At 41.9% G+C, this 23,789-nt stretch overlaps 1 protein-coding gene across 1 annotated transcript in view; it reads right to left on the bottom strand.

Annotated features, from left to right (window-relative positions):
- Nucleotides 1–1,397: 1,397 nt before the first annotated feature.
- Nucleotides 1,398–23,789, bottom strand: part of DBH (dopamine beta-hydroxylase) — a 37,023-nt gene continuing 14,631 nt past the window's right edge. Inside the window, exons 5-12 of the mRNA XM_069069595.1 lie at nt 22,203–22,305; nt 14,778–14,944; nt 10,379–10,522; nt 8,484–8,522; nt 7,452–7,511; nt 6,824–6,951; nt 5,213–5,372; nt 1,398–2,103 (exon numbers count right to left, since the gene is read on the bottom strand). Of these exons, the coding sequence (XP_068925696.1) occupies nt 1,972–2,103; nt 5,213–5,372; nt 6,824–6,951; nt 7,452–7,511; nt 8,484–8,522; nt 10,379–10,522; nt 14,778–14,944; nt 22,203–22,305 (933 nt within the window). The 3' untranslated portion in view covers nt 1,398–1,971. The remainder of the gene's footprint in view (nt 2,104–5,212; nt 5,373–6,823; nt 6,952–7,451; nt 7,512–8,483; nt 8,523–10,378; nt 10,523–14,777; nt 14,945–22,202; nt 22,306–23,789) is intronic.

Below are 23,789 nucleotides of genomic sequence, written 5' to 3' on the forward strand. Positions count from 1 at the left end.
CCCCATACGCTGGTGTACACTGGTTTCAAAGGAAGGCTGAACAAAGGTGCCAGAGACTGTCTTTTAAGGAGCCCCTCACCCATGCCAAAATCTTGCTCCCCAACCCACCCTCCCCAACATACAACATCCACCTCTGCCAGGGAAGTGGTAATCATTTGGCATCACCAACTAGATAAATTTTTGGTTATCGAGGATGTGAAAAACAAGACTAAAAACAAAACAAGTTCAGCCCCCTGATCCGAGCGCATCTGCTCAGTAAGTGTGGAACTAAATTGAGTGAGACTAAACCATGTTTAGTGGGGTGGGGGAGCAGGGGGAAGGGTAGGTGGAAAGAGACTCTTAAGTCTAGGGCAGGGAGATAGGAGTCTCTGGGACAAATCCTACTTCTATGAGGAACTGTCTGCATGAGCATACCATGAATGAACTGGTTTCATCTTTGTGTTTTCAAGATTCCAAGGACTCAGATCTGGGAATCAATGCCTGAATGTTGGTCCCTTTTCTAAAAATGGAATTTAGGGAACAATTAGTAATTATATATAAGAGGCAGTCCTGGAGTGGCCTGGCATCATGGAGTAGCCTCTTCTAGTCCACCCTAGAGAGTTGGGTAGAGCAACACCTGAGTTCAGACCTTGCCTCTGAAGCCTTCTGGCTATGAGGTCACTTATCAGGTGAGGTCACTTATCATTCCAATGCTCTAGGAAGCTCTCTAGGGGTATATATGTTTAAGAGAAGGCATTTACTTGCATCGGTAAACTGAGTTTCCTCATCTAAGGGTTCCCTATACAAGTAAAATCACTAATATAGTCACTATCCCTATCAGCTTAAATGGGGGTGAAAGGAGGCTTCGTGGGACAAGGACACCTGGTATTCATTGGAAAGTAGAATATAATCCTATGGGATTTGCTCAGCATTTTGTTTTTTCTTCTCATTTTACAATAGTAGCTTCATCAACAGAAGGCTAGTTAGTCTCCCAGTGGGGAAGGGGCAAGGCTTTACCTGATGTTATATGTACAACTTTCACCACATAGGGGACAAATAACCTTCTCAACCAAAACCTTCTTTTCTCACTTTTCTCTGCTGTTTGGAAGCTGACTCTAGAATGTGGAAGAAGGGAAGAAAGCCAACATTCATCATTTCCCCCTAACAGTTTGCCTTTAGTTTTGATCTTGGGTCTTTTCATTTGGGTTTCTGGTGGGTGGTGGTGTTAGGGTTTCTTTTTTTAACTGGGTGAAAATGTGGATTTATCTTTGCATCAGAGCAATTTGGCATGGGAAATCTCTAACTGGTTAAATGCCTTGTCTTGCTTTTGTTGGGAAAGAAAAAAAACCTACTACCATAAATCAGCCATTCAGAGAGAAAATGTTTAAGTGATGCTTGTATCCATCTCTTGACATTAGGACACACCAACACAGACCACAGTCAATGGGAGGATAGGGAAGATTGCTTTCTTAGAACATAAGTTAGTACCGACACTCACCCACTGGGGCACTCTGATGGATAGACTTCTGAGGCAGCTAGGACAAAGGGTCTTGCATATGTGGGGATCAGGGTCAAAATGCAAAAGACTTGGGTGGTAGTCTGTCTCATGCCCCAAGGGAAGCCCTAGAAAGCAGAGAAACATGGAGTACTGGCTTGTAGATTCTCCATAGACATTCAACATTGCTTGTAAGTATTTCCATTTTAGCTCATGATGACTTCAGTCAGTGAAGGCTTCCCAAAGGGCTGATTTTACATGCATAAGACAGCTGTCTTCCAAAGCTCAAGGAGCATCTTACTAGATGGAATATTTCTCTGGGAAGTTCTCAGTTCCATCCCGAGCTATGGAAGGAAACTAGACATAAGATCAACATTGGGCCATACAGCAAGGGGGGGCAAGGGTAACCAAAGTGGGCAGGGTCTGCATTTTCTCTGGCTCCAGGGTAAGAAGTTCAGGAAAGTGTTGAACCAGTCCAAGAGGGGAAGGATTCTCCCCTAGCCTTTTTTCCCATTAATGTTGACCAGGGTTGGGGAAGCAGGTGACAGTCCTGGAGTGGTCTGGCATTGTGGAGTAGCCTCTTCTAGTCCAACCTTGATCTCTGGTAAAGGCTGCCTTTCCCATTCACCCTGAAGAGAAAGAGGGGGAAAAATGAGACCCAGGGAAATAAGCTGGTAAGACATTCTTTTACCAGTTCATTTAATTCAGTGGATTTACTGGGATGCTCTTGGGGAATTCCCCTATGAATCCTGGGATTGGAATTGAGAAAAAGTATATAGTGAAAAGGACACGAACCAAAGAGTTCTATCACTAATTAACTTCATCTTTATAGGCTTCAGCTTCCTTTTCTGCAAAGGGGGCGGATTGGGTTACATGACTTCTAAGGTTACTTCTATCTCTACCATTCTGTATTCTGTGGGCCCTTCTATTTCTGCCATATTGTGTTCCACAGTCTCTTCCGATTGATATTTTCTGATTCTTATTGCTTAATTTTTGCGAGCCTCCAAGGGCTTTCTTCAAGCAAGGTTACGGACTTTGTCTGTAGCATCAACTTCCTTCTGTCTTATGAACTTTAAAAATATGTGTTGCATTGAACCAAATTCTGATCATGTCTTTCATGGCAGGACAAATGAAGAAGATGAAGTCCAAGGAGGGAGATGTCCAAGCTTATGCAGTCCCTTAGTGGACCCCTCTCTCCCAGTGTACTTTCCACTACAAAACACAAGATCAGCCGCAATGTTTGGAATAAGCTTACCCACAGTAAACATGTCCCTTTTATAGAAGCCTCCCCCACCCTGACATTAAGTTCCTCATCCTCCCCAACATCTGACATCAGCACAGGTCACCTGAGGCTGTCCAGCACAAAAGCAATCCCTCCAAGCTGGAAACTTCGGATTTAGCATTAAATAGCTGAGCTCACAGAATGCTTCAGGGAAAGTAGCAGGCTTTAGAATCACCAGGCTATAAAAATCTATGTGACTAATAAGAACTAAGCTCCGTTTTCTTGACAGGCTGGATTGGGATTTGGCTGGGGAATGCATTAAATGTCTCTAAATCTCATTTGGTCTCCAATGGCTGGGGAGGTTAGGGGGTGGGGAGAGAAGCAAACTCAGGCATCCACTTTCAGAAGAGTTTTTCCTTCTTCCTTCTCCCTCCTCCCTCTCCCTTTCCCCCACTCCCCATCCTTATTTTTAGTCTCTGAAGGAAGTGTTTAGGAGCTCAGCTCATACCATATGAGTTTCTTAGGAACTGATGATGATTTTGAGTTGTTGTGGGTTGTGAGACATGGGAAAATGTGAAGGGGAGATTGTAGCATCTCCTCCCCTAGGGACAATGTTAAACTTGCCTTCCATTCCTCTGTAGCACATTCTTTTGTATTTAATTAATTCATCTGGGTACAACTTTCTTATTGTTTCATCTGGGTTATCCATGTAGACCCTTAGGACAGAATCGTCATTTCACACTTTTGCTGAGTACTCCTTGGTGACCAGCATTGGATAGGTACAGAGTAGAGGAGGTGCCTGATAAATGCTTGTTAACATGAAGTCGAAACAGTAGATAGAGGATGAACCATGCCTTCCAGAGCAGTGAAATAGTTTCCACGAAACCCTTTAAAACTAGAAATGTTGTGGCTTAGATTTACCAAGAAATACAGGATCAGAACTTCTTGCCCTTTGTCTATCACCAAATAGTAACCACTGTGCCCCCAACTCCTGCTTTTATCTTGATAAAATGTGAATAAACAATTGCTTAGAATCACAAGATCCTTAGAATTCTAGGAGATGAATGAAGGGCCATCAACCAAATGTTGGGAAAGCTGAACTATATTTGTTACACTAGGTTAGACTTAAGTCTTCACAAAAGAAGGTTCTAGATTGCACCCAGGCGACTCCCTTCCTGTGTGACCTTGGACAAGTTATCTGCCCAATTCAACAAGCATTTAGTAAACATTTACCATGTTCTAGGCATTGTATTCTAGTACACTAGGGTTATGAGGATAAAGACAAAACAGTCCTTGCCTTCAAGGAGCTTACATTCTACCGGGAGAAACGACACAGCCACAGATAAATAAATGCAAAACACATATAGAGTAATTTCTGGGTGAGGGGCACTAGCAACCAGAGACCAGGATGAACTTCACGGTGACATTCAAGCAATTCTCTAAGGAAGTTATGGATTCTTAGAAGCAGAAGGGAGGAGAGAGTGTATTCCAGGTACTGGGGACATCCTAGGCAAAGGGAATGTTGTTTAGGAGGGTCTTTTCTGGGTCTCAGTTTCTTCATTTGTCAAATAGAAGAACTGGCCTAGGTCAGCTCTAGTATTCCCTCCACTTCTGGTGGTATATGAGTCTTTTTTTTTTTTTGGACCAGTCTTGTGTCTCTATTGGCATAAGGAGCTCCCAATAAAGTAATTCCCTTTACCAAAGACAATTGGCATCAGCTCTATCACGTATAATTCTAGTGAGTTGCCTAAGTCACACAGTCACACTGAGAAGTTAAATGACTTGGCATGGGTCTCCCAGGCAGTATGTGGCAGAGGCAAGACTCCAACCCACGCCTTCTTGACTCAAAAGTTGTTTCCCTATCTACTCTACAACCCTACCTCATACTTACATAGAGCATTAAGACTGACAAAGTGCTTTTTATAACACTGGACACCAAGTGCTTTAGGACAGCATGCATAAAATAGCCCTGGACTATCTATGATGTGCAAGGACAAGGCACACATTGGCTAGTGAGTATTAATCATGGTCTAGAGACCCATCCCAAGTCCCCAAGACAAGTCGTTGTGGTGTTCTTAGCTTTGTGGGAGTGGCAAGGAGAGGGGGACGTCTTCAGAAGCCTTGTTTATCAGTTAATGCTAGGATTTTAAGGGAAAAGGGTATTCCTTTCCCCTACCTACGCATCCTAGTCTCACCATGGCTATTGTCCCTAACACATTGTCCTCCTCAAACTATGTGTGATCCCTGATGCATCCTCCTCAGACCAACCCTGGCTACAACAATTGCCATTCCTTAGGGTTGGGGAAGTGAGAAGTCATATGCTTTTCAACCTACTTCTTCATCTTCTACCAGCTCCTTCCCTTTAAGAGTCTGTTTCTCTTGAATATCATTTCCCAGGTGACTGGACAGATCAATGCCCTTTTCTTGCTCTTGGACTATGGACTAAGCTAAAGAATTGACTTTTCTGAAGTTTCTCTACTTTGTTCCATTTGGATCCCATCCTTCCCAAAACTCACCGGAAACCTAATTGCTGAGGATTTGTTGCAATGCATGGAGATCGGGGCAAAGTCATACAGGGACTTGAGCACATCTCGGTTGAATGGGTTCCAAGGGACTTCAGCAAATTGCTGTTGGATAGTAGAGTTGGGGCAGGTACAGACCTCTTCATTATTAAACCTGGGAGGAGGCGGGGAAAGAAATTGCTATCAACTAGAAGAACACATTACAACATTTGGATTCCTCCTTACTGCAGGAAGAAGGGAAAATAGCTACCTAATCTTACGTTGGAGAATAGAGTCATTGAGAATGGGGGTTAGGCTTTGCTGTGTGTCTTTGATCAAAGTCAGAGATGATTTAGAAAAGCTACATTGAATTTTAGGGCAGCTAGGTGATGCAGTGGTTAGAGCACTGGGCTTGGAGTCAGGAAGACCAGAGTTCAAATCCAACCTCAGGCTCTTACTAGTTTATGTGACCCTAGGCAAGTCACTTAACTTCTGTTTGCCTTACTTTCCTCAGCTACACAAAATGAATGGGAGAAGGAAATGGCAAACCATTCCAGAATGGAAAGTCAGACATGACTAAAACAATTGAATAATAACACTGAATCCTTTCTAATGAAGTGGCTCCCCCAAGATAGAACATCTCTTTTATTATTCTCAGAGCAAATTGTATACAGTGGGAAGAACACTAGAGTCAGAACTAAGAGTCAGAAGAGCTGGCTTTGAGTGCCTTCACAGCTCTTACTTGTGGTGTGATTTGAAGCAAACTATTAAACTTTTTGGTGTTATTAAAAGCAAGTTATTAAACTGTTTCCTCATCTGGGGTGGGGAGAGGTGAAGGTAGGAATATACTGTCCTGATTCCCTCACAGGGGTATTGGGAGGACCAAGGAAGATGATGTAAGTGACCATACAAAGTAAATTCTATTTCTTTCTTTTCTTTTCTTTTTTTCTTTTTGGAGGGGGGGGAAGGCAGGGCAATTGGGGTTAAGTGACTTGCCCAAGGTCACTTGGCTAGTAAGTGTTAAGTGTCTGAGGCTGCATTTGAACTCAGGTCCTCCTGACTCCAGGACTGGTGCTCTTTTCACTGTGCCACCTAGCCACCCCCTGCAAGATAAATTCTAATTAGGATAGTAATAGTCCACAAGTTTCTCCAGAAATAAATGTTTCTGTTTGACCCACCTAGGTCCTCTCTATGTTGAAGTCCTTAGCTGACTGCCCCTTTAAATGACTTCTCTGAATTTGAGCAGAATTGTTAAGTTCCATTATGTAATATTAACTTAACAAATGATACCAAAGAGGGGAAAGAAGTGTGCCCCGCCCCCAACCACCACAAATCCCTGCCTTCGGTAAGCATTTTTATTTTTATTTGTTTTGAGTAAGCATATTTAAATTTAATTTGTGACAACCCATCCTGTTCTCTCAGTCAGTCACTTGTTCTGACTTTCTCAATTTTCTGCATCTGTAAAATGGGCAGACAATGCATATGAATTCATGTTGGAATATTTCCACCTCGACCACCGAAGACAATGAAGATTTGCTATCATATTAGGGTAAAATTCAGACAAATTAGAATACATTCTAATGTGTATGAACATTCTTATTGGGGCGTGAGAGGTAGAAGAGTTACCTGTTAATAAGGTGAAAATATTTCTGCAAGTAGCCAGGGTCTATAGCACTCTTACATAATTCCAACTGCGTCTGTGGGTAGTAGTGTATGTAATTTACACACATTTCTTCTGTGATGCTAAAACCACCCTGGAAGGTTAAAAAAAATAGACTAATAAATATAACCCCATATGTGTGCACAAATGTTATTTCATTTGGTCTTCAAAAGCAACCTTGTGAGGTAGATAGAGCAGGTATTTTATTTTTAACTTTATAAATTAGAAATCTCGTTTACAAGAAGGTCATATTGGATGAAATGGTCATAAAGGTCACTTGAAGTCCTAATGGTCAGTTGTTCTATGGCTCACACCAACCCCAAGGGCAACAAAATTCACTATCTCCTGCCAGGAATTTTGGAGGCCAACATGATCAGAAGAAGACAGAAATCTTCCTTCAAGCAGCTCAGACATGAGTTGGGGAAACTACACAATCAGAGATCTAGTCAAGACTTGATGTCATTAAGTACTTTATTGAATGTGATGAGGTTTCCAAAGTTGAGGAGAGAGAGGAAGACAGAGAGACAAAGGCAGAAAGAGGGAGAGAGAAAGAGAGAGAGAGAAAAGAGAGATATCCAATCCATGTTAACTCACCACAGTTGCCAGCTTTCTGGATTCTGTGTTGTATGTGCAAGACGTAATGAGCACATCACCCTGTGTAACCAAGCAAACAGTCACACTCATTAACACATGTGTCCTGAGACTGATGCACATGGGCAGGATGTGATGAACACAATTCCTTCAGTAATCTAAAAATAATGGGCACCCACCAACAAATGGTGTGGTAAATAGAGCACTAGATTGAGTCAGGAGACCTAGATTACACAATTCTGCCACTGACTAATTGAATAACTTTGGACAAGCCATTTGCCCAGTCTGGGTCTCAAACCATAGAATCTTGAAGCTGAAGGGGACTTCAGAGACCATCTAGTCCAATTTCCTCATTCTGTAGAGGACAAAGCCATGTTATAATGTGCAATACTTTTTTTGAGGGGGGAGGCGAAGCAATTAGGGTTAAGTGACGTGCCAAAGGTCACACAACTGTGCCACCTAGCAGCCCCATAATGTGAAATATTTTAAGGTGCTTTTTCCAGCTCTGACATTCTATGTTCTAAAACCACTTCCAACTCTAACCCTCTTTGTTCAATGGTTTAACATTCTTCAATATTAAAATTCTGACCAATTTTAACATCCTATCTATTTTACATTCTGTTTGCTGAGGTTCCTGCCAGCTCCAATATTCTATAATCTAACATTTCATGTTCTAAGATGCCTTATAGCTGTAAAAATATATGATTCTATTATTGATATATGGGGTAATAAGTGGAAGATCTCTACAGAGTCAAGCTACAGTACCCACCCATTAGCGGGTATAATTCTATCAGACCATCTGAAAATGGCATCTGAGGTCAAACTACAACACCCTAAGGTATTTGATGAGACTCTCAACTCCAGCTGCCCTGTGTCACTTTTCCTTCCCATCTTCTTCCATAGAGATTTATTACTCACAACTCCCTGCATGGTTAGCATATGGAAATGAGACAAAATGATGCAAAGGAAAACAAGGTCTTAATTGACTTAGCTGGGCCATGCTGCAATTTGCTAGTTTTCTCACTTGATACTCACCGGGAAAACAGACACAACTTTCTTTAACATTCTGATCTCCTAGAAAAAAAGAAAGAGAAGAAGAAAAGGGAAGAGGAAAATGATGAAAGAAACTGTTCAAGAAAGCCTTTGGTCACCATTTTGGATAACAATTTGGAACTATGCCCAAAGGACTATAAAACCATGGATACCCTTTGACCCAACAATACCACTACTAGATCTGTATCTCAAAGAGATCAAAGAAAAAGAAAATGGTCCTTTATATACAAAAATATTTGTAGCAGCTCTTTTTGTGGTGGCATAAAGAACTGAAAATAGAGGGCATACCCCATCAATTGGGTAATAGCTAAACATGTTGTGATATATAATTGTAATGGGATACTATTGTGTTATAAGACATGACATTGGGGGATAGTTTCAGAAAAATCTGGAAAGACATATGAATTTATACAAAGTGAAGAAAACAGAACCAGATCATTGTACACAGTAAAAGCAGTGTTATAACAATGATCAACTGTGAAAGACTTAGCTACTCTAACCAATATAATGATCTAAGACAATTCCAAAGGACTTATGGCGAAAAATGCTGTCCATCTCCATAGAGAGAACTAATGAACTCTGAGTGCAGATCAAAGCACACTTTTTTCCCCTTTTTTTTTGGCAACATGACAAATATGAAAATATGTTTTGCATGACTTTCCAAGCATAATTGATTTATTGTTTGGCTTCTCAATGAGTTGGGTTGGGGCTTTAGGTAGGGAGAAAATTTAGCAGTCATTTTTTAAAAATGAATGTTAAAATAAAATATAATAACTATTTTTTGAAAAGAAAGAAAACCTTGGGCCTTAGATTTTAAAGGCTCTCCAATTTCATTCTGGGGTCACTTGGGGGTCAGAGGGAGGGACATGGGGTTAGATGGACACAGACAAGATGACCTGATGTCTCCTTTTCTCCTGGGTCTTGCTTTAATTTTTTGTTCCTCTGAAAGAGACTTTAGTGGTGGTGCTTTTTGTCTGCTGATTATTTTCGCTTTCTCCTGTTTTTATCTTTATCTCCCCCGTTAGAAGGTGAGCTCCTGGAGAGCAGGTACTGTGTTTTATCTTTCTTTGTATCCCCAGTGCTTAGCACAGAGCCCAGCACACAGCAGGTGCTTAATAAATACTTAAAGGACCGACCAACTGACAGATTCTTAGAAATTCCAGAGATGTGGCAATATTCTAGCATCAGGAAGGGAGGGGAACAAATATGATCTTTAAATATGCTAAGGAAGAGGGTCTTTAGAGGAAGATGGAACCCAACACAGGAAATGTGTATTGAAAAGTGCTTCATACTCCAATACAGAAAGTATTTCTGTCCCCCACACCCACCCCACAACCCCTACCCCAGCACCTTATCAGCTGTACACAAGCTGTAATTCCCACTACTTCTTGGGTTTAGGTGGTAAGGACTATGACTGCTTCTAAAACTCTCTTATGCAAACAATGCATGTTGCCTCCAGGCCTCTCCTAATGCCATACCTAGCAGAATGTAAGACTCTTGAAGCCAGGGACCACTTTGGGTTTTGTATTTGGATCACCAGTACCCAACAGAGTTCCTTATATATGGCAAGCACTTAATAAATGTTTGCTGAATGATTTTGTCAGTTTATCTATTTCATATCTTGGGTATTCAGGATAGACTCTAGAATAGGGAGGTCTTTGAGGTAGGAAAGAGGGATGATGAACAATAGAAAACCCCAAATAGTAGGGGCAAGCATAGGGGAATGTTCCATCAAGGGGGGGGGAATGCCCCAAATGGCAGAACACCGATCCTGGGTGCCCTGTTAGAAAGTAGAGAGAGCAACCAAAGAGCATCTGTCCTTGTTTTGTGACTTTGCCAACCCTGAGAAAGCCAGAGTTTGGGCCAAACATTCATACCTGGAAATGGGGGCTGTAGTGGTCATCCCTGTTCACGATCTCTGTCACGTTCCCATTTCGGGCTATGACCGTGATCACCTTCCTCCCTGTGAGGTGAGTGTGGAGCTGGGAAGCAAAGATGTGGATCCCAGACTGTGGCAAAGCCTGGAAAATCATAGTAGAAAGACAAAGGGATTCAGTTGGGGAAACCTTATAATAAGTTTGGTTCAAAGCTGTGTTCCGGAGGGTTCCAGGAGCTCTGACTTCTAGCTAAGTGGGGTGTTGCTGTTCCTGTCTTCAGAGTAGTGGGCTTTCTTCTCCTTGGTTTCACCAGGGACATTAGGATCAAGCAAACATTGCTAATACTATTTTCATAGCACTTAGTGGACTTTTTAATGGGAGTGACCAGATGTGTGGGGGACTCGGAGAACATGCATACTACACTACACCATTACCGTTTTTAACAAGAATTCCCTGTTTGAATAGAAAATAAGAGTAAGTTCGATCCTTGTTGTTACTATGCTGCTAAAAGACAGCTCACATCTATTTTGAGAGTTTGGCATGAGAATGGTGGCAGCAGTTTCATACAGGCAGATAGTGAAAGGCATTTCAAGGCAGTAGATCCGGCAGATGAGTAGCAAAGGGAATTGGCTCCCCAATGGGTACAGCATTTTCCAGAACATCCAGGAAATGTAATTTGTTTTCTCTTTCTGTCCCAGACTGGATGATTCAGTTGTGGGGGGGTTTTCCTTCAATGGTGCCTCTGGCAGTTACCCTAAGAGGCCCTTTTCTCACTCAGCATACCTTTTGTGATAATAATGTGAAACTCTACAGAGATCAGCAAGACACACACATTCTGAGGTATATGATCATGTCCCATTTATCAAGCATCATCATGTGATGTACTGTTCCCCACAAGTAAATTTTCCAAATAACTGAAGTTTATCACTTTGGGAGAAAGAATTAGACAGAGAATTTGGACACTTGGATTCTAGTCCTGCCTCTGATACCAACCTGCTGTGTGACCTTGAACAACCTGTGCCTAAATTTCCCCACCTTTAAAATGAGGATTTAGGACTCAGTAGTTTCCAAGGGACCTTTCAGCTCTCACATTCTGTCTTCTATATCTAAGGTACTTTCCAGTACTGACCAACTGTGTTCTATGTTCCAGAATCCCTCCTGACTGACATTGTGTTTTATGTTATAAAATCTCTTCAATGCTAGTATTTTGTAATTCTGTGCCTTTTCAACAATATCATACTGGGGTATTAGCCAGTGGGATCTGACTCACTAACTGAAGGAGACTTTGACCAGAGTACTCTAAAACAGTGGTGTCAAACTCAAACACAAACAGTGACCACTAAACTCTATGTACATAACAGTGCCTGTGGGACCCATAAAGACTTAGAAAACCACATATTAACATTATCTGTATTCTATTTGTATTTACTGTCCTAAATATTTGCCAATTACATTTTTTTAAGCAATTGGGGTTAAATAACTTGCTCAAGGTTACAAGGCCAGTTATTTCTGGGTGTGGTGCTGAGTATCTGAGCCCAGATTTGATCCCCAGGTCATCCCGACACTGGACACATTACTCGCTGAGCCACCTGGCCATCCCTAGCCAATTACATTTTAATCTGATTCAGCCACACTGGGGAGTGTTGCAGATAACAATGCTGCCTGAGGGCTGAATGTTAGAAACCTCTGTTCTAAAAACATTTCTTTTCTTTCAGATATGGAAACTTTCCACTGACTTGCCTACCTACCAGACAGAGATGAGAAACCCTGGGAGACCACATTCAGGGACTGCCATATTCACCTTAGAGCTGAATTCCTTATAAATCTGTTCCATCAGAAGAGACTTTGTTCCTAAAGGTCCAAACAACTTTGTTAATGAAATAGTCTCAGTTATCAACCCCCATAGCATGGATTTATAGCTAGGCTTGAGTGTGGAAAGAGGGAAATTAGTAAATTAACTTGTCCACTGAAAACAAAACAAGAGGAAGGCAAATTAAAATGTACAGGAAAGATTTAGGTTGGATCCTACTGCTGCTGTTTGTCCTTCATTCTCAAAGAGGACTATGACATCACAGAGGTGACGCCATGACATGCAAGTGAATTGGATTTAAGTGAGGGAGGGCTGTGCAAGGTCACCAGCCTCACTTTATCCTCCAGAGCCATCCAGGTCCAGTGGCAAGATATGGATGGAAGGATTTTTCAGTAATGTCAGTAGCTCTAGAATTCTCTCTGCTAAGGTCTTAAAAAAGCAAACCAAATTCTCGTTTGTCCCTGGAGTGGTCTTTCAAGCAAGAGGATTGGTCAGGAAGTCATAAAGAGGTTTGGTATAGCACATATGAATTTGTACCATGTTATTTTGCAGGTAATTATCACTTTGGGTCTTCATCATTTTGGGGGTACTTAAAATTGTATTCCCCAGCCTTCCTCTAGAAAGCCAAGCTTCCCCAGGCAACTATGGTGGTATGTGAAAAGCACAGACCTGAAGGCAGAAGATCTGGCTTTGATCTTGTGCTAGTCTCTTTCTTCCTCACTTCCTAAATGCTTTCATCTGTAAACTAGAGACAGTGATACCCCTCTCAGGGTTGTTATGGGGAAAGTGCTTTGCCATTCTTAATGTACTATATAAATGTTAATGTTATTTCATCTACTATCAGAAAGAAGAGGAAGAACTATAACCCCTAGGTCATTTCCCCTAAGTTAGGGATTTCCAACTGAGGATGCTAGAGATTTCTCAAGGGGGTATAGGAAATATTTGATAAATGACTATATTAAATGCTACACTATGTTAAACTATACAATTTATTTCCTTTCATACTTAATAAGGGGTATAAGAAGGCCAATGGAAAGGCAAGGGGTATGAGGACAAAAGAAAAAAAATGTGAATTCCTACCCTAAAGAGTTCCTGCCTTCTTCCATTTGTTCATTTATTTCTCTGTCCCTGAATGGGTTCTCTAAAGGTGCCTCAATGACCTCTCTGCCATGTTTAACACTGTTGTTCACCTCCTCCTCCGGGATACTCTATCCTCTCTGGGTTTTCATGGCACTATTCTCTCTCTCTCTCTCTCTCTTTCTCTCTGTCTCTTTCTCCCTCTCTCCTTCCTACCTTTTCCTTCTGAGGAATTCCTTTCTGGATTTCACTCATGTCTTGCCCTTTGTGTGGATCACTAGGACTCTACTCTGATAGAGTCTATTCTCTCTCTCTGTATATATATATTCATTCTCTCTATATGTATATATATTCATTCTCTCTCTCTCTCTCTCTCTCTCTCTCTCTCTGATGATTCTCAGACCCACACATCCAGCCCTCATTTCTCTCCTGAGCTTTATGCCCACATCCTCTACCTTTTAGACATCTCCATCTGGATGTCCTATAGATGTCTCAAACTCAGCCTGTCCACAACCAAATTTGTCATTTTTCTCCCTAAACCTATTTTTCCTTCTAACTTCCCTATTTATATGGAGGGCACCACCATCTTCTAATCCCTAGATTTTTAACCTTTGAGCCATTCTCAACTCTTTACTCTCATTCGTCCCTACCCCATATTCAATTTATTGCCAAACTATTTCATGTCTTTAATATCTCTCCCATCCCTCTCCTCCTTATCACAACCAGCCCTTAAGTTCAGGCTCCCATCATTTCTTGCCTGGACTATTGCAACAACCTCCTAATTGTCCTCTCTGCATCCTTCCTCTGCCATCTCCAATCTAACCACCCACACAGAAGCCAAATTGGCCTTCTTAAAGCCTGATGATGTTACTCCTTTTTTTCTTTTTCTAATTAAAGGGGTCATCCCTTGACTCACTTCTGAAAGAGGCCTCTTCACTGAATGGGTGTTACCTCACTCTCAGTGAATACCTGCAAAGACCTTAGCCTAAAAGGGTCAGCATCTCCCCACTGCATCTTGGGCCTTCTCCTGTCATCCTGATGAATATTAGGTCACAGGATCCAGATGGCTCTGGAGGATAAAGTGAGGCTGGTGACCTTGCACAGCCTTCCATCCCTCAAATCAAAGTCAACTGCCAATTATGTCATCATTTTCCTGATGCCATCGTTCTCTTTAAAACAAAGGAAAAACACAACCAAATTTTACTCCCCAACTTAAGAAGCTTCAATGGCTCCCTATTGCCTAACAAATAAGATTCAAACTCCTCCATTTGGCATTTAGAGCCCTTCATAATCCAGCTCCAGTCTTCCTTATCCAAGCTCATTACACATTACTCCCCATTATGTATTCTACGCTCCAGAAAAACTGGTCTACTTTCTGTTTCCCACTTAGTTGAGTTAAGCAAATGTATCCAACTCAGCACAGACACTTATAAAACTTTGGTCATACCTTGTCCATGACCAAACCAGCCTTTGAGAGCCAGGGTCAAAAGGCAAGAAACCAGAAATACTCACCAGTTGAGTACATTTATCAGTGCAATAGCCAGTCAAAATGAAGTCAGTCTCATTGGGTGGGATCGCCATCACAGGGGTGTATACGAGGCCCAGCTCCATGATCCCAGCATTAAATGGCCTCAGTGTAGCTGTGTAATACAAGCGGATGCCTGAAGAGTCATGGCGGCCTAAGACAGGGAGGGAACACATCCTAATTTAAAACTTCAGCAGGATCAAGCACCGTGCAGGGAAGAGAAAGACATTAAAAGAAAAAAAAAACTCCCCAGCTTTTCATGTCAAAGAAATAGCTCAATTTTTTTATTTGCTGGTTGACTGAGTTTTTTCTTTTCTATACACACTTTATTACTTCTAAATCCTCTTATGTTCCCCAGCTGTAACAAACAGAAGCAAATGGCTGTGTGCAGCCGTCTTATTGTCAAGGATCTGAAGATATTAGGATCAAAGAGATTTTAGAGTGGAAGGGGCCTTGGGGCCTTAGAGGGCCAAGGGCTAAGCCAGTAATACCAACAGTCAGTGCTCTGAGATCTCAGCAGTCAGGAAGGGCTTTATAGAGGCTATAATGTCATGACAAGTAGATAGAATTATGTTTGTGGGTGCAAGGAAAGGCATTTCAGGTACTATGGGGGATGCTAAGAAATGAGGAATGGGGAGAGCAAAGGCAAGAATGTGCAAAGCGTGATTAAGGGATGGTGAAAAATCCAACCTGAGGGGCGGCCAGGTAGCACAGTGAGTAAGAGCACCGACTCCAGTGTTGAGAAGACCTGGAGATTGAATCCCGGGCTCAGACACTTAGCACCCACCCAGAAACACCTGGCCGTGTAACCTTGAGCAAGTTACTTAACCCCAATTGCTTAGGGGTGGCCAGGTGGCTCAGCGAGTAAGAGCACCAGCTCCAGTGTCGGGATGACCTGGATCAAATCCGGGCTCAGATACTCAGCACCACACCCAGAAATAATAACTGGCCATGTAACCTTGAGCAAGTTACTTAACCCCGACTGCTTTAAAAAAAAAAAAAGAAAGAAAAATCCAACCTGGCTGGAGAAGAGGGTTCAGAAGATAAAGTTGGAAAGGTAGCTTGGGGTTAAGTTGTGGAGAACTTTAAATGGTAGCTCAAGGGGGTTTAAGGTATGGTCTCCCAAAGGGTCCCGTGGAAAAGTAAAAGTATTATCTGGGATGAGACGAGAGGGGCAGGGAATATACTGATACGGGTGAGTTTATCAGACAGAGAACCAGGAATAAAAGGCGCAAAGAGATACCGCCCGGTCGAGGGCCTCGGTTGGGGTATTGTAAGCTGTAACTAGGATGGAGCCACTAGGGCTTTCCCCTAAGATGTTGAATTCAGAGAGTATTGACTGAATTTAGAGGGTCTGTGCCAAATGCTAATTCCCTATTGAGCACTGAGTGGGAGTGGCTAGGGGTCCATACCTGATGACAGGAATGACAAGATTGGAGCTGCAACATCATCTCCAAACATGGCCATAAGCCCTTTTCCATACACTGTTCCAACACCCTCAGCAATGGGGAACTCCTTTGGCAAATGCAATTCATTCATCTTCCACCCAGGGCTAGGGGAGTCAGAGTCAGGTATGTTCTCTTTTTCTGGGCCTACCCACACATCAATGCCCTGGGCAGGGAAAGGTCACAGGGCTGAGAATAGCATATGGCCCTTAAATATTTAAACCTCTACACAGGAGACATTGGGTTTCTGGGAAGAAGGGACATGCAGCTGACCATGACAGTGCATTGTTGCTGTAGACTCTTAGCAGTCCCAGTGGCTAGGCCTTCTTAAAGAACAGACAGAAACAAGGGCCTGGGGCTCACCATAGGGTCATGGAGGGTTCTGTGGGTTCACTCCCCCTCCCTTCCTCTATCGCCAATAGCTCAGTAACAACTTGCTCCTTTTCCATTCATATGGTCAGTTTGAGACCATGTAGGAGCACATCCATGCTGAGGAATCAGGGATATTTCAGTAAGCTCCCACTGCCAAGGTCTTCTGGAGGGTCCCAGATCTCCACCCCTCCCTGTCTAGAACAAAGTCTCACTAGCCCTCAATATTAAGAGGTAGAAATGGGTGTCCATAGACCACGTCAGTAGTTATAGAGGAGAGAGGGGGGTGAATGGAGAAGGATGTCAGAGCCTCCCTGTCATTCTCTATTTTCCAATCTCTTATGACCTGGAGTGGTCACAAGATGCCCACCTGACACCCAATTAGTGAGAATATCTAAATTCTCAAATGGATCTGTGATCTCATCAATTCAGGAGATTCTTCTAAGAATATCGATCACAGTTTTGCCAACCACAAACAAAATCATTAGTTAAATTAGGAAGCTAGCAGATGGTCAGATAGTCTGCTAGGCTGAGCCCGTCCCTCGCCCAATCCCTCAGCCTCTCACTCACCACTGTCCTGGCATTTGTTTCCTTCCTCCCATGCCCAACCCTTAACTCAATTAAAGGTACCTCTCTTATCCTAGGAGCAAAAATTCCTAGTTCCTGCCCTGCTGCCAGGGACAATCTGAAGGCATAGTGCACCCAGGGCTCTGATGAGACAATATGTATAAAGTTCTTAGCACAGTACCTTCAGTATAATAGATGTTTAATAAGTGCTTATTCGCTCCTTTTCTCCCTGAGGAAAAGGTACACTGTCCCATCATGGGACCTGGACTCTCCAAAAACAAAATTCATCAGCTTCACAATATTTCTAGGTCTGGAACAAGGTCAACTGAGTAAGATATGTAGAGAAAGTTGACCTTTTTTGGCTAAAAATGATGATTTTGGGTCTTCCTTGAGGTAAATCCATAGAAGATGAGAGACTTGAGCTGAGCCCTGAAGAATAATATTAACTAGCATGTATATGTGTATTTTATAGGACTTTAAGAACTCCAAAGTTCTTTGAACATATTATCTCTTTTGAACCCTGAAACAACCCTGAAAAATAAGGATTATAGGTATTATCATCTCCATTTCACAGATATGAAACCTAAGGCTCAATGAGGCTAAGTGACTAGCCCAAGACCACACAATTAATGAGTGTTAGAGGTAGGATTCAAACCCAGATCCCTTCTGGTTCCAAGCCCAGAGTTCCTCCCATAGCACTGCACTATAGTAATAAGTCCCAAGGGCACAGGCTACCTCTTTTGCCCTCGAAGTATATCCCAGTAGTCAGAACAGAAGAGACAAAAGCAAGAAAAGCACAATTCTTACATCCCCTGGCCTTATTTAAGATTCCTATGTATGTATGTAACTACCAAACTAATGGAATAACAGATCATTTGAGTGTGTAATGAATGGACCAAGCCAGGACCCAGAAGAAAGATGAGAAAATGTACCACTTTCCTTCTTTGCACAGGTAGGGGATGATGAGTGTAGAACATTCCATATACATCAGGTTCAATTGATGCATTGCTTAGTTTTGCTTGAACTGCTTTTTAAAAATTCTCTTTTTCATTCCTTGTTACAAGGATGATTCCCCAAGGAAGAGAGGGGGTATGTTCAGAAACGAAGGCAAGGGAAAGTAAAAAATACCAATAATTAAAAAAAATTAATCTGCATGAACTAGAAGGAAAGTTGGGAACTGGAAAGGTGATGGACAGTGGTGGTGGTGACGTCATGTGTACAGCTGCTACTGATGACCTTGTCCCTAAGCCATCTTCCCATGAGGAACCAAGCTAAAAGCAGAGTATTTTAAACCTGAAAGGAACCACAGAGGTCGTATTGTCCAACCTGCTCCTTTTACAAGGGTGTAAATTGAAGTCCAAGGTTGAATAGCTGACCAGACCTCAGGGTTGCTGACTGAGCCCTGACTTGCTTTTTATCCCCTTTATGGATCAAAGTTGACAGCTAGCTCATTTGGCCAACTCACGCCTACTGGCTTACTAATATGGGAAAGGGTTAGCTATGTTGGAGGGGGTGTGTCCTCATTTGGTGGGCCCCACCAAATCATCCTTTCTCTGCCCCCACCAGGACACTCCTAGGGCAAACTCTAGGTATACCTTGCAGAGAAAAAGAAACTCATACTTTCCTCCCCTCCCTTTCCCTCAAACCCTTTGATGAAAAAAAAGTCCAAATTCAACCATCTCCAGTATCTCCATGCTGATTGCATCAGATGGATAATAATAAAAAAAGATGTAATTGGTTAAAATTCAGAAGAGAATTAAATAATGAAATAATTGCTAGATCTTGATATTTATAGCAAAGTAGCACATTTTGAGATTTGCGAAATGACATGATCTTCCCTATATGTGGCAATGGATCCATAAATACACCTAGATATTATGAAGAATCAGGCTTCCCTGTAGACCTAAGGAGCTGGGAATTTTTAAAAAGCATCTTTCCCTTTTGATTTTAATTGAACAAGATGCACAGTATCGTTTTATTGGCCAAGTTGGCTCATACTCTACTTGTGGGATGTAAGATTGCTGTTAATGTCAAGCAAATACAGATGGAAATGGATATTGTATTCATATATTCAACCCTATATCAATGATTAATACTCTTGTCCCTTCTTCCTCTTGGACTGTAGTCTTTTGGAGGTTAGGGACCATTTCTTATTCGTCTCTGTATCACTCCCCTCCCCCAAGCCCTCCACTGCTTGGAATTGTGCATCATAGTTAACGGCTTGAATAGGAGAGGGGGGAAATCTCCAGGCTCCCATAACTCCCACGTCACACCTTTCTACAAAACAAATTCCTCAGACAAGGTGCCTAACCTAAGGAAGGCCACACAAACACTGACCGACAGACCTGGGGAATGGACAGAAAGTTGAGAAACACTAAATCAGCACAAAAATAACTATTCTTTGAATAACAGTTCTGCCATTTAATTCCTGTGTAACATCAGACAAGTCATTTGCCTCTCTTGGTCTCAGTTTTCTTCTCTGTAAAATGAGTGGACTGAGTCAGGCAATATCTAGAATGCTTTCTAAGGTAAACATTCTATGTTCTAAGGTCCTTTCTAACTCTTACATGCATTGTTCTAGGGTGTCTTCCAGATTTGATATTCTATGCACATTGTAGGCCTGATGTCCTATAGTCAAAGGTCCCTTCCCAATTTTGTTATCCCTTCTACTGCCTAACTGCATAAAATTCCCGCTATTAGCAATGGATTGCTTTGGATCTTGAAGGCTTTTGGTTTCCCAGCACCCACTATTACAATACAGATACCTCTAGAAGAGAGTCTAAGGGCTGCACCATCCACCAAACTTGGTGGTACCATCAAGCTCTTTAGGGAGATTTCTTTAGAACAGTCACCTTTTTTTTTTTCTTTTTAGATGGGGGAAGGCAGGGCAATTGGGTTTAAGTGATTTGCCCAAGGTCACACAGCTAGTAAGTATTAAGTGTCTGAGGTCATATTTGAACTCAGGTCTTCCTGACTCCAGGGACAACGCTCTATTCACTGTACCACCTAGCCACCCCAAGTCACCTTTTTAAAAATCTCTTCATTGTACTATCACATTCTTCCTTGTATCTTCTTCATATGTGTATATGTCATATCCTTCTATTAAATTGTGACCTCTTTGAAAGCAAAGACCTTAAAAAAACAAACCCAAAGCTTTGTATTCCCAGAGCTAAGCACAGTGCTTACCTAGAACATAGTAGGTATTTAATAAGCATTTGTTTAGGGGGTAGCTAGGTGGTACAGTGAATAGAGCACTAGCCCTGGAGTCAGGAGGACCTGAGTTCAAATCCAGCCTCAGACACTTAACACAAAAATTAGCCATGTGACCTTGGGCAAGTCACTTAACTCCAATTGCCCTATCCAAAAAGAAAAAAAAAATTAGCATTTGTTGAATTCAGTTGAAGCACAAAGATTAGAAAGGGATCCAGAGATAACTTGGGTCAGCCACTGTCCTAAGGAGCTTAGAATGCAGTAGAGGAATGTCAGGTACACAAATATAATGAGAATACAAGACAGATTGTGATGAATGTCATAAGAGAGACAAGAGTGTGATGAAGAGAGAGATCCCATTCAGTTATAGAGGAAGGCAGAAAAGATCAATATAAGCTTCACGGATAAGTTGTCATTTAAGCTAGTCCCCCAAGTAATGAGTAAGATTTCATCAGGTGTAGAGGCAGAAGGAAAGCATTCTAAGCAGAAAGGACATCATGAGTAAAGATGTGGAAGTAAGAAAGTATGGAGCACATTGGGGAACAACCAATAGTTTGGTTTGGCTGGAAGCAATGAGGTGGTGCAGTGAATAGAATGCCAGGTCTGGAGTTGGAAAGACTCCTCTTCTTGAGCTCAAATCTGGCCTCAGACACTTCCTAGTGGTGTGACCCTGGTCAAGTCTCTTAACCCTGTTTGCCTCAGTTTACTCATTTGTAAAATGAACTGGAGAAGGAAAGGGCAAACCACTCCAGTATCTTTGCCAAGAAAATCCCAGATGGGGTCACAAAGAGCCAAACACAGCTGAAAAACAACAGCAAATAAGTCTAAACAGGAAAGTAGAAGGAGAAAATAGAGTAATTCAAAGCAGCAGATAAGACTGGAAAAACAAATCCGAGTCTCTCTCAGTAGAGAGCCTTAAATGTCAGTTTGACAGTTTGGAGTTTATCCTGTCAGCGATGGGAAGTCATTGAAGATCTTTGAGCAAGGGAGTAATAAGATAGATTGGAACTGAATTTCCCCATCTGTAAAGTCAGGATATTAGATTAAAGGTCCCTTCCAACTCCAGCATCCTTTGGATCTATGGTTGAAGAGAGAAGGAGGTGGCATTTAGGGAATAGGAAGAACTTGCTAACTCTCATTAACTCTTTTTTTCCGAAACCACGAATGCCCAATTTGGAGTTTTTGTTTCCTACGGTTAGAACAAGATATTTAGTAGGGATTGCACACATTCTGCTGTTGGCTGTGACCATTGCCTGGCCCTAGTATTACATCATCTCTGAGAGCACCACATTTCTCCATCATCTATATATGGGTATAATTGAGCTATAGCAAGTGGGCGTTTATAGGAAAAACACAGTTGGTGCTGCTGAAGTCCACTGTTCTGTTAGGACTAACATCCCACTTCAAAACTAGTCTTCTAGTGTTGACAGTTTATATTGCAATCTTGTTGTATCACAGATGTTTGATGCCTTTCTGAGCATTTTTTGAACTTCTTTACAAATACCAACCTAAAAATAGCTTAGGGTTATGGTAGACACCATAAAGTGAAAGGGGGGGGAGTGTTGGGGGCTGACTTTGTTTTTAGTGTGGATCAAACTTTTAAGGACTCAATTAAGCCCTGGGATTGAGTTGAGTTGAAACAGTCAATTCTAAATCATCTCTGACTTCCCCCATCACCTATCCATAAGAGAAAGTGAAGGAGAAAATACACTGATTCACCCTGCTTAACTAAGAGAAGGTTAAAGTATGACATTTGAAAATAAGAAAACTGAGTCCTGGAAAGGCACAAGTTCTGTAAATAGCAGAGACCCAAACACTGACCTTTTATCTTAAGAGGGTTGTGATAGTGAACCTCAAGGCGGAGATATTTTGAAGATCCTGGACCTCCAAAAGCAAGACCAGCTTCCTCTGGGTAGTAAAATGGCTGTAAGATCGAGAGGAGAATGAATACAGCACCAAAAGATGAGCAAAATAGACTCATACGTAATTACAAAAAACTCCAGAATCTGGTCCGTGAGCCATCCCACTCTATTTAGCTTCTGAAGTCTATGGAGTCCAAAGGCACAGGAGGAGGTGAGAATCGAGGGAGTCGTCTGAAAATAGGGCGATTTCTACCCACATTGAACAACAGTTCTGTTACCCATCCCATACAGAGATAGAAACTTAGACACAGGAATGTGAAGACCATAATGAGTCTTCCCTCCCCAAGTACACCCTCCTACGCCCCTATGCAGGGCAGCCTTCAGCTGAGTTGCAAAGTAGACAGCTGTTACTTCTCTCATTTAGTCTCATATGTGTGACTGGGCTACCATATATAAGACACTATGATCCACAGCATTATGGTGAGTATACAGGCACAGTCTCTGTCCTCAGTTGCCCCACAGTCCATTGGTTTTTCCCATTCATTCAGCCAACAAGCACCAACCACATACTTAGCACTGTACTAGGCACAAAAATGGAATATGAACACATATACCACAGAGTCCCCATCCCCATATTGAGGAGACAAGACTAATATATGTGAAACAGTATAGTTAGCAAAAAAGGAAGCAAGAAATACTATATTTTAAAGGGATCCTTGAAGACCAAAAGGGCTCCATGAACTAAAGGAACAGTGAATTAGAGGGACACAAACCAGTGAAACAGGTACCTTTTGAACTTCTTCTGATCTTCCTCCTCTTCTCCTCTCCCCCTAAAATGTGATCTCCTTGAGAGTACAGATTGTTTCATTCTTTGTATTTTTACTCCCAGCATCTAGCACAGTGCCTCCAGAAAGAGTAGGTGTTTACAAAAGCTTCTTGATTGGTTGATTGAAACCACCAGTTCCTCCTTGCCATATATTCTACTTTGCTGGCTGTCACTATTGTGCTTTACTTATCAGGCATCCCCTCTCCCTTGCTGGGGCCTACCATCTGCCTTGCTTGTGGGGCCCACCGTTACCCTTATTTGAAGTAAAAAAAAAAAAAGACCTGAGTTCAAATTCTGCCTCTTCCTCTTAGAAGCTAAGCAATCACATGTAAGGGATCATTTGAAGTCAGAGGAGATTTGGGTTCAAATCCCACCAGTTTCATTTACTACCTGTGTCACCTTAGGAAAATCATTAAAGATCTCTGGGATTTGATTTCCTCACCAGTAAATGGAGAGGATTGAACTAAATTAGTCCCAAGGCCCCTTTTAGTTCTGTCCTCAGGCACCCTAAGCCTCTCTGAGTCTTGGATCACTCATCTGTAAAATGAGGAAAGGAATGAAAAAAAAAACATTTAAGTTTAATAAGCACTTCATGTTGTGCTTTGCATATGGCAAATGCTTAATAAAGACTTTTTCATTCATCGTTCATTCATTCGGATAACAATAGCACCAGCAACAACAACAATGAAAACCCCTGTAATATCTTCCCCTGTAAGTATG

The sequence above is a fragment of the Petaurus breviceps genome, unplaced genomic scaffold (assembly GCF_028583685.1).
Source record: "Petaurus breviceps papuanus isolate PSGF00001 unplaced genomic scaffold, PetGlider_PUasm1.0 90779, whole genome shotgun sequence".
NCBI lineage: Eukaryota > Metazoa > Chordata > Mammalia > Diprotodontia > Petauridae > Petaurus > Petaurus breviceps.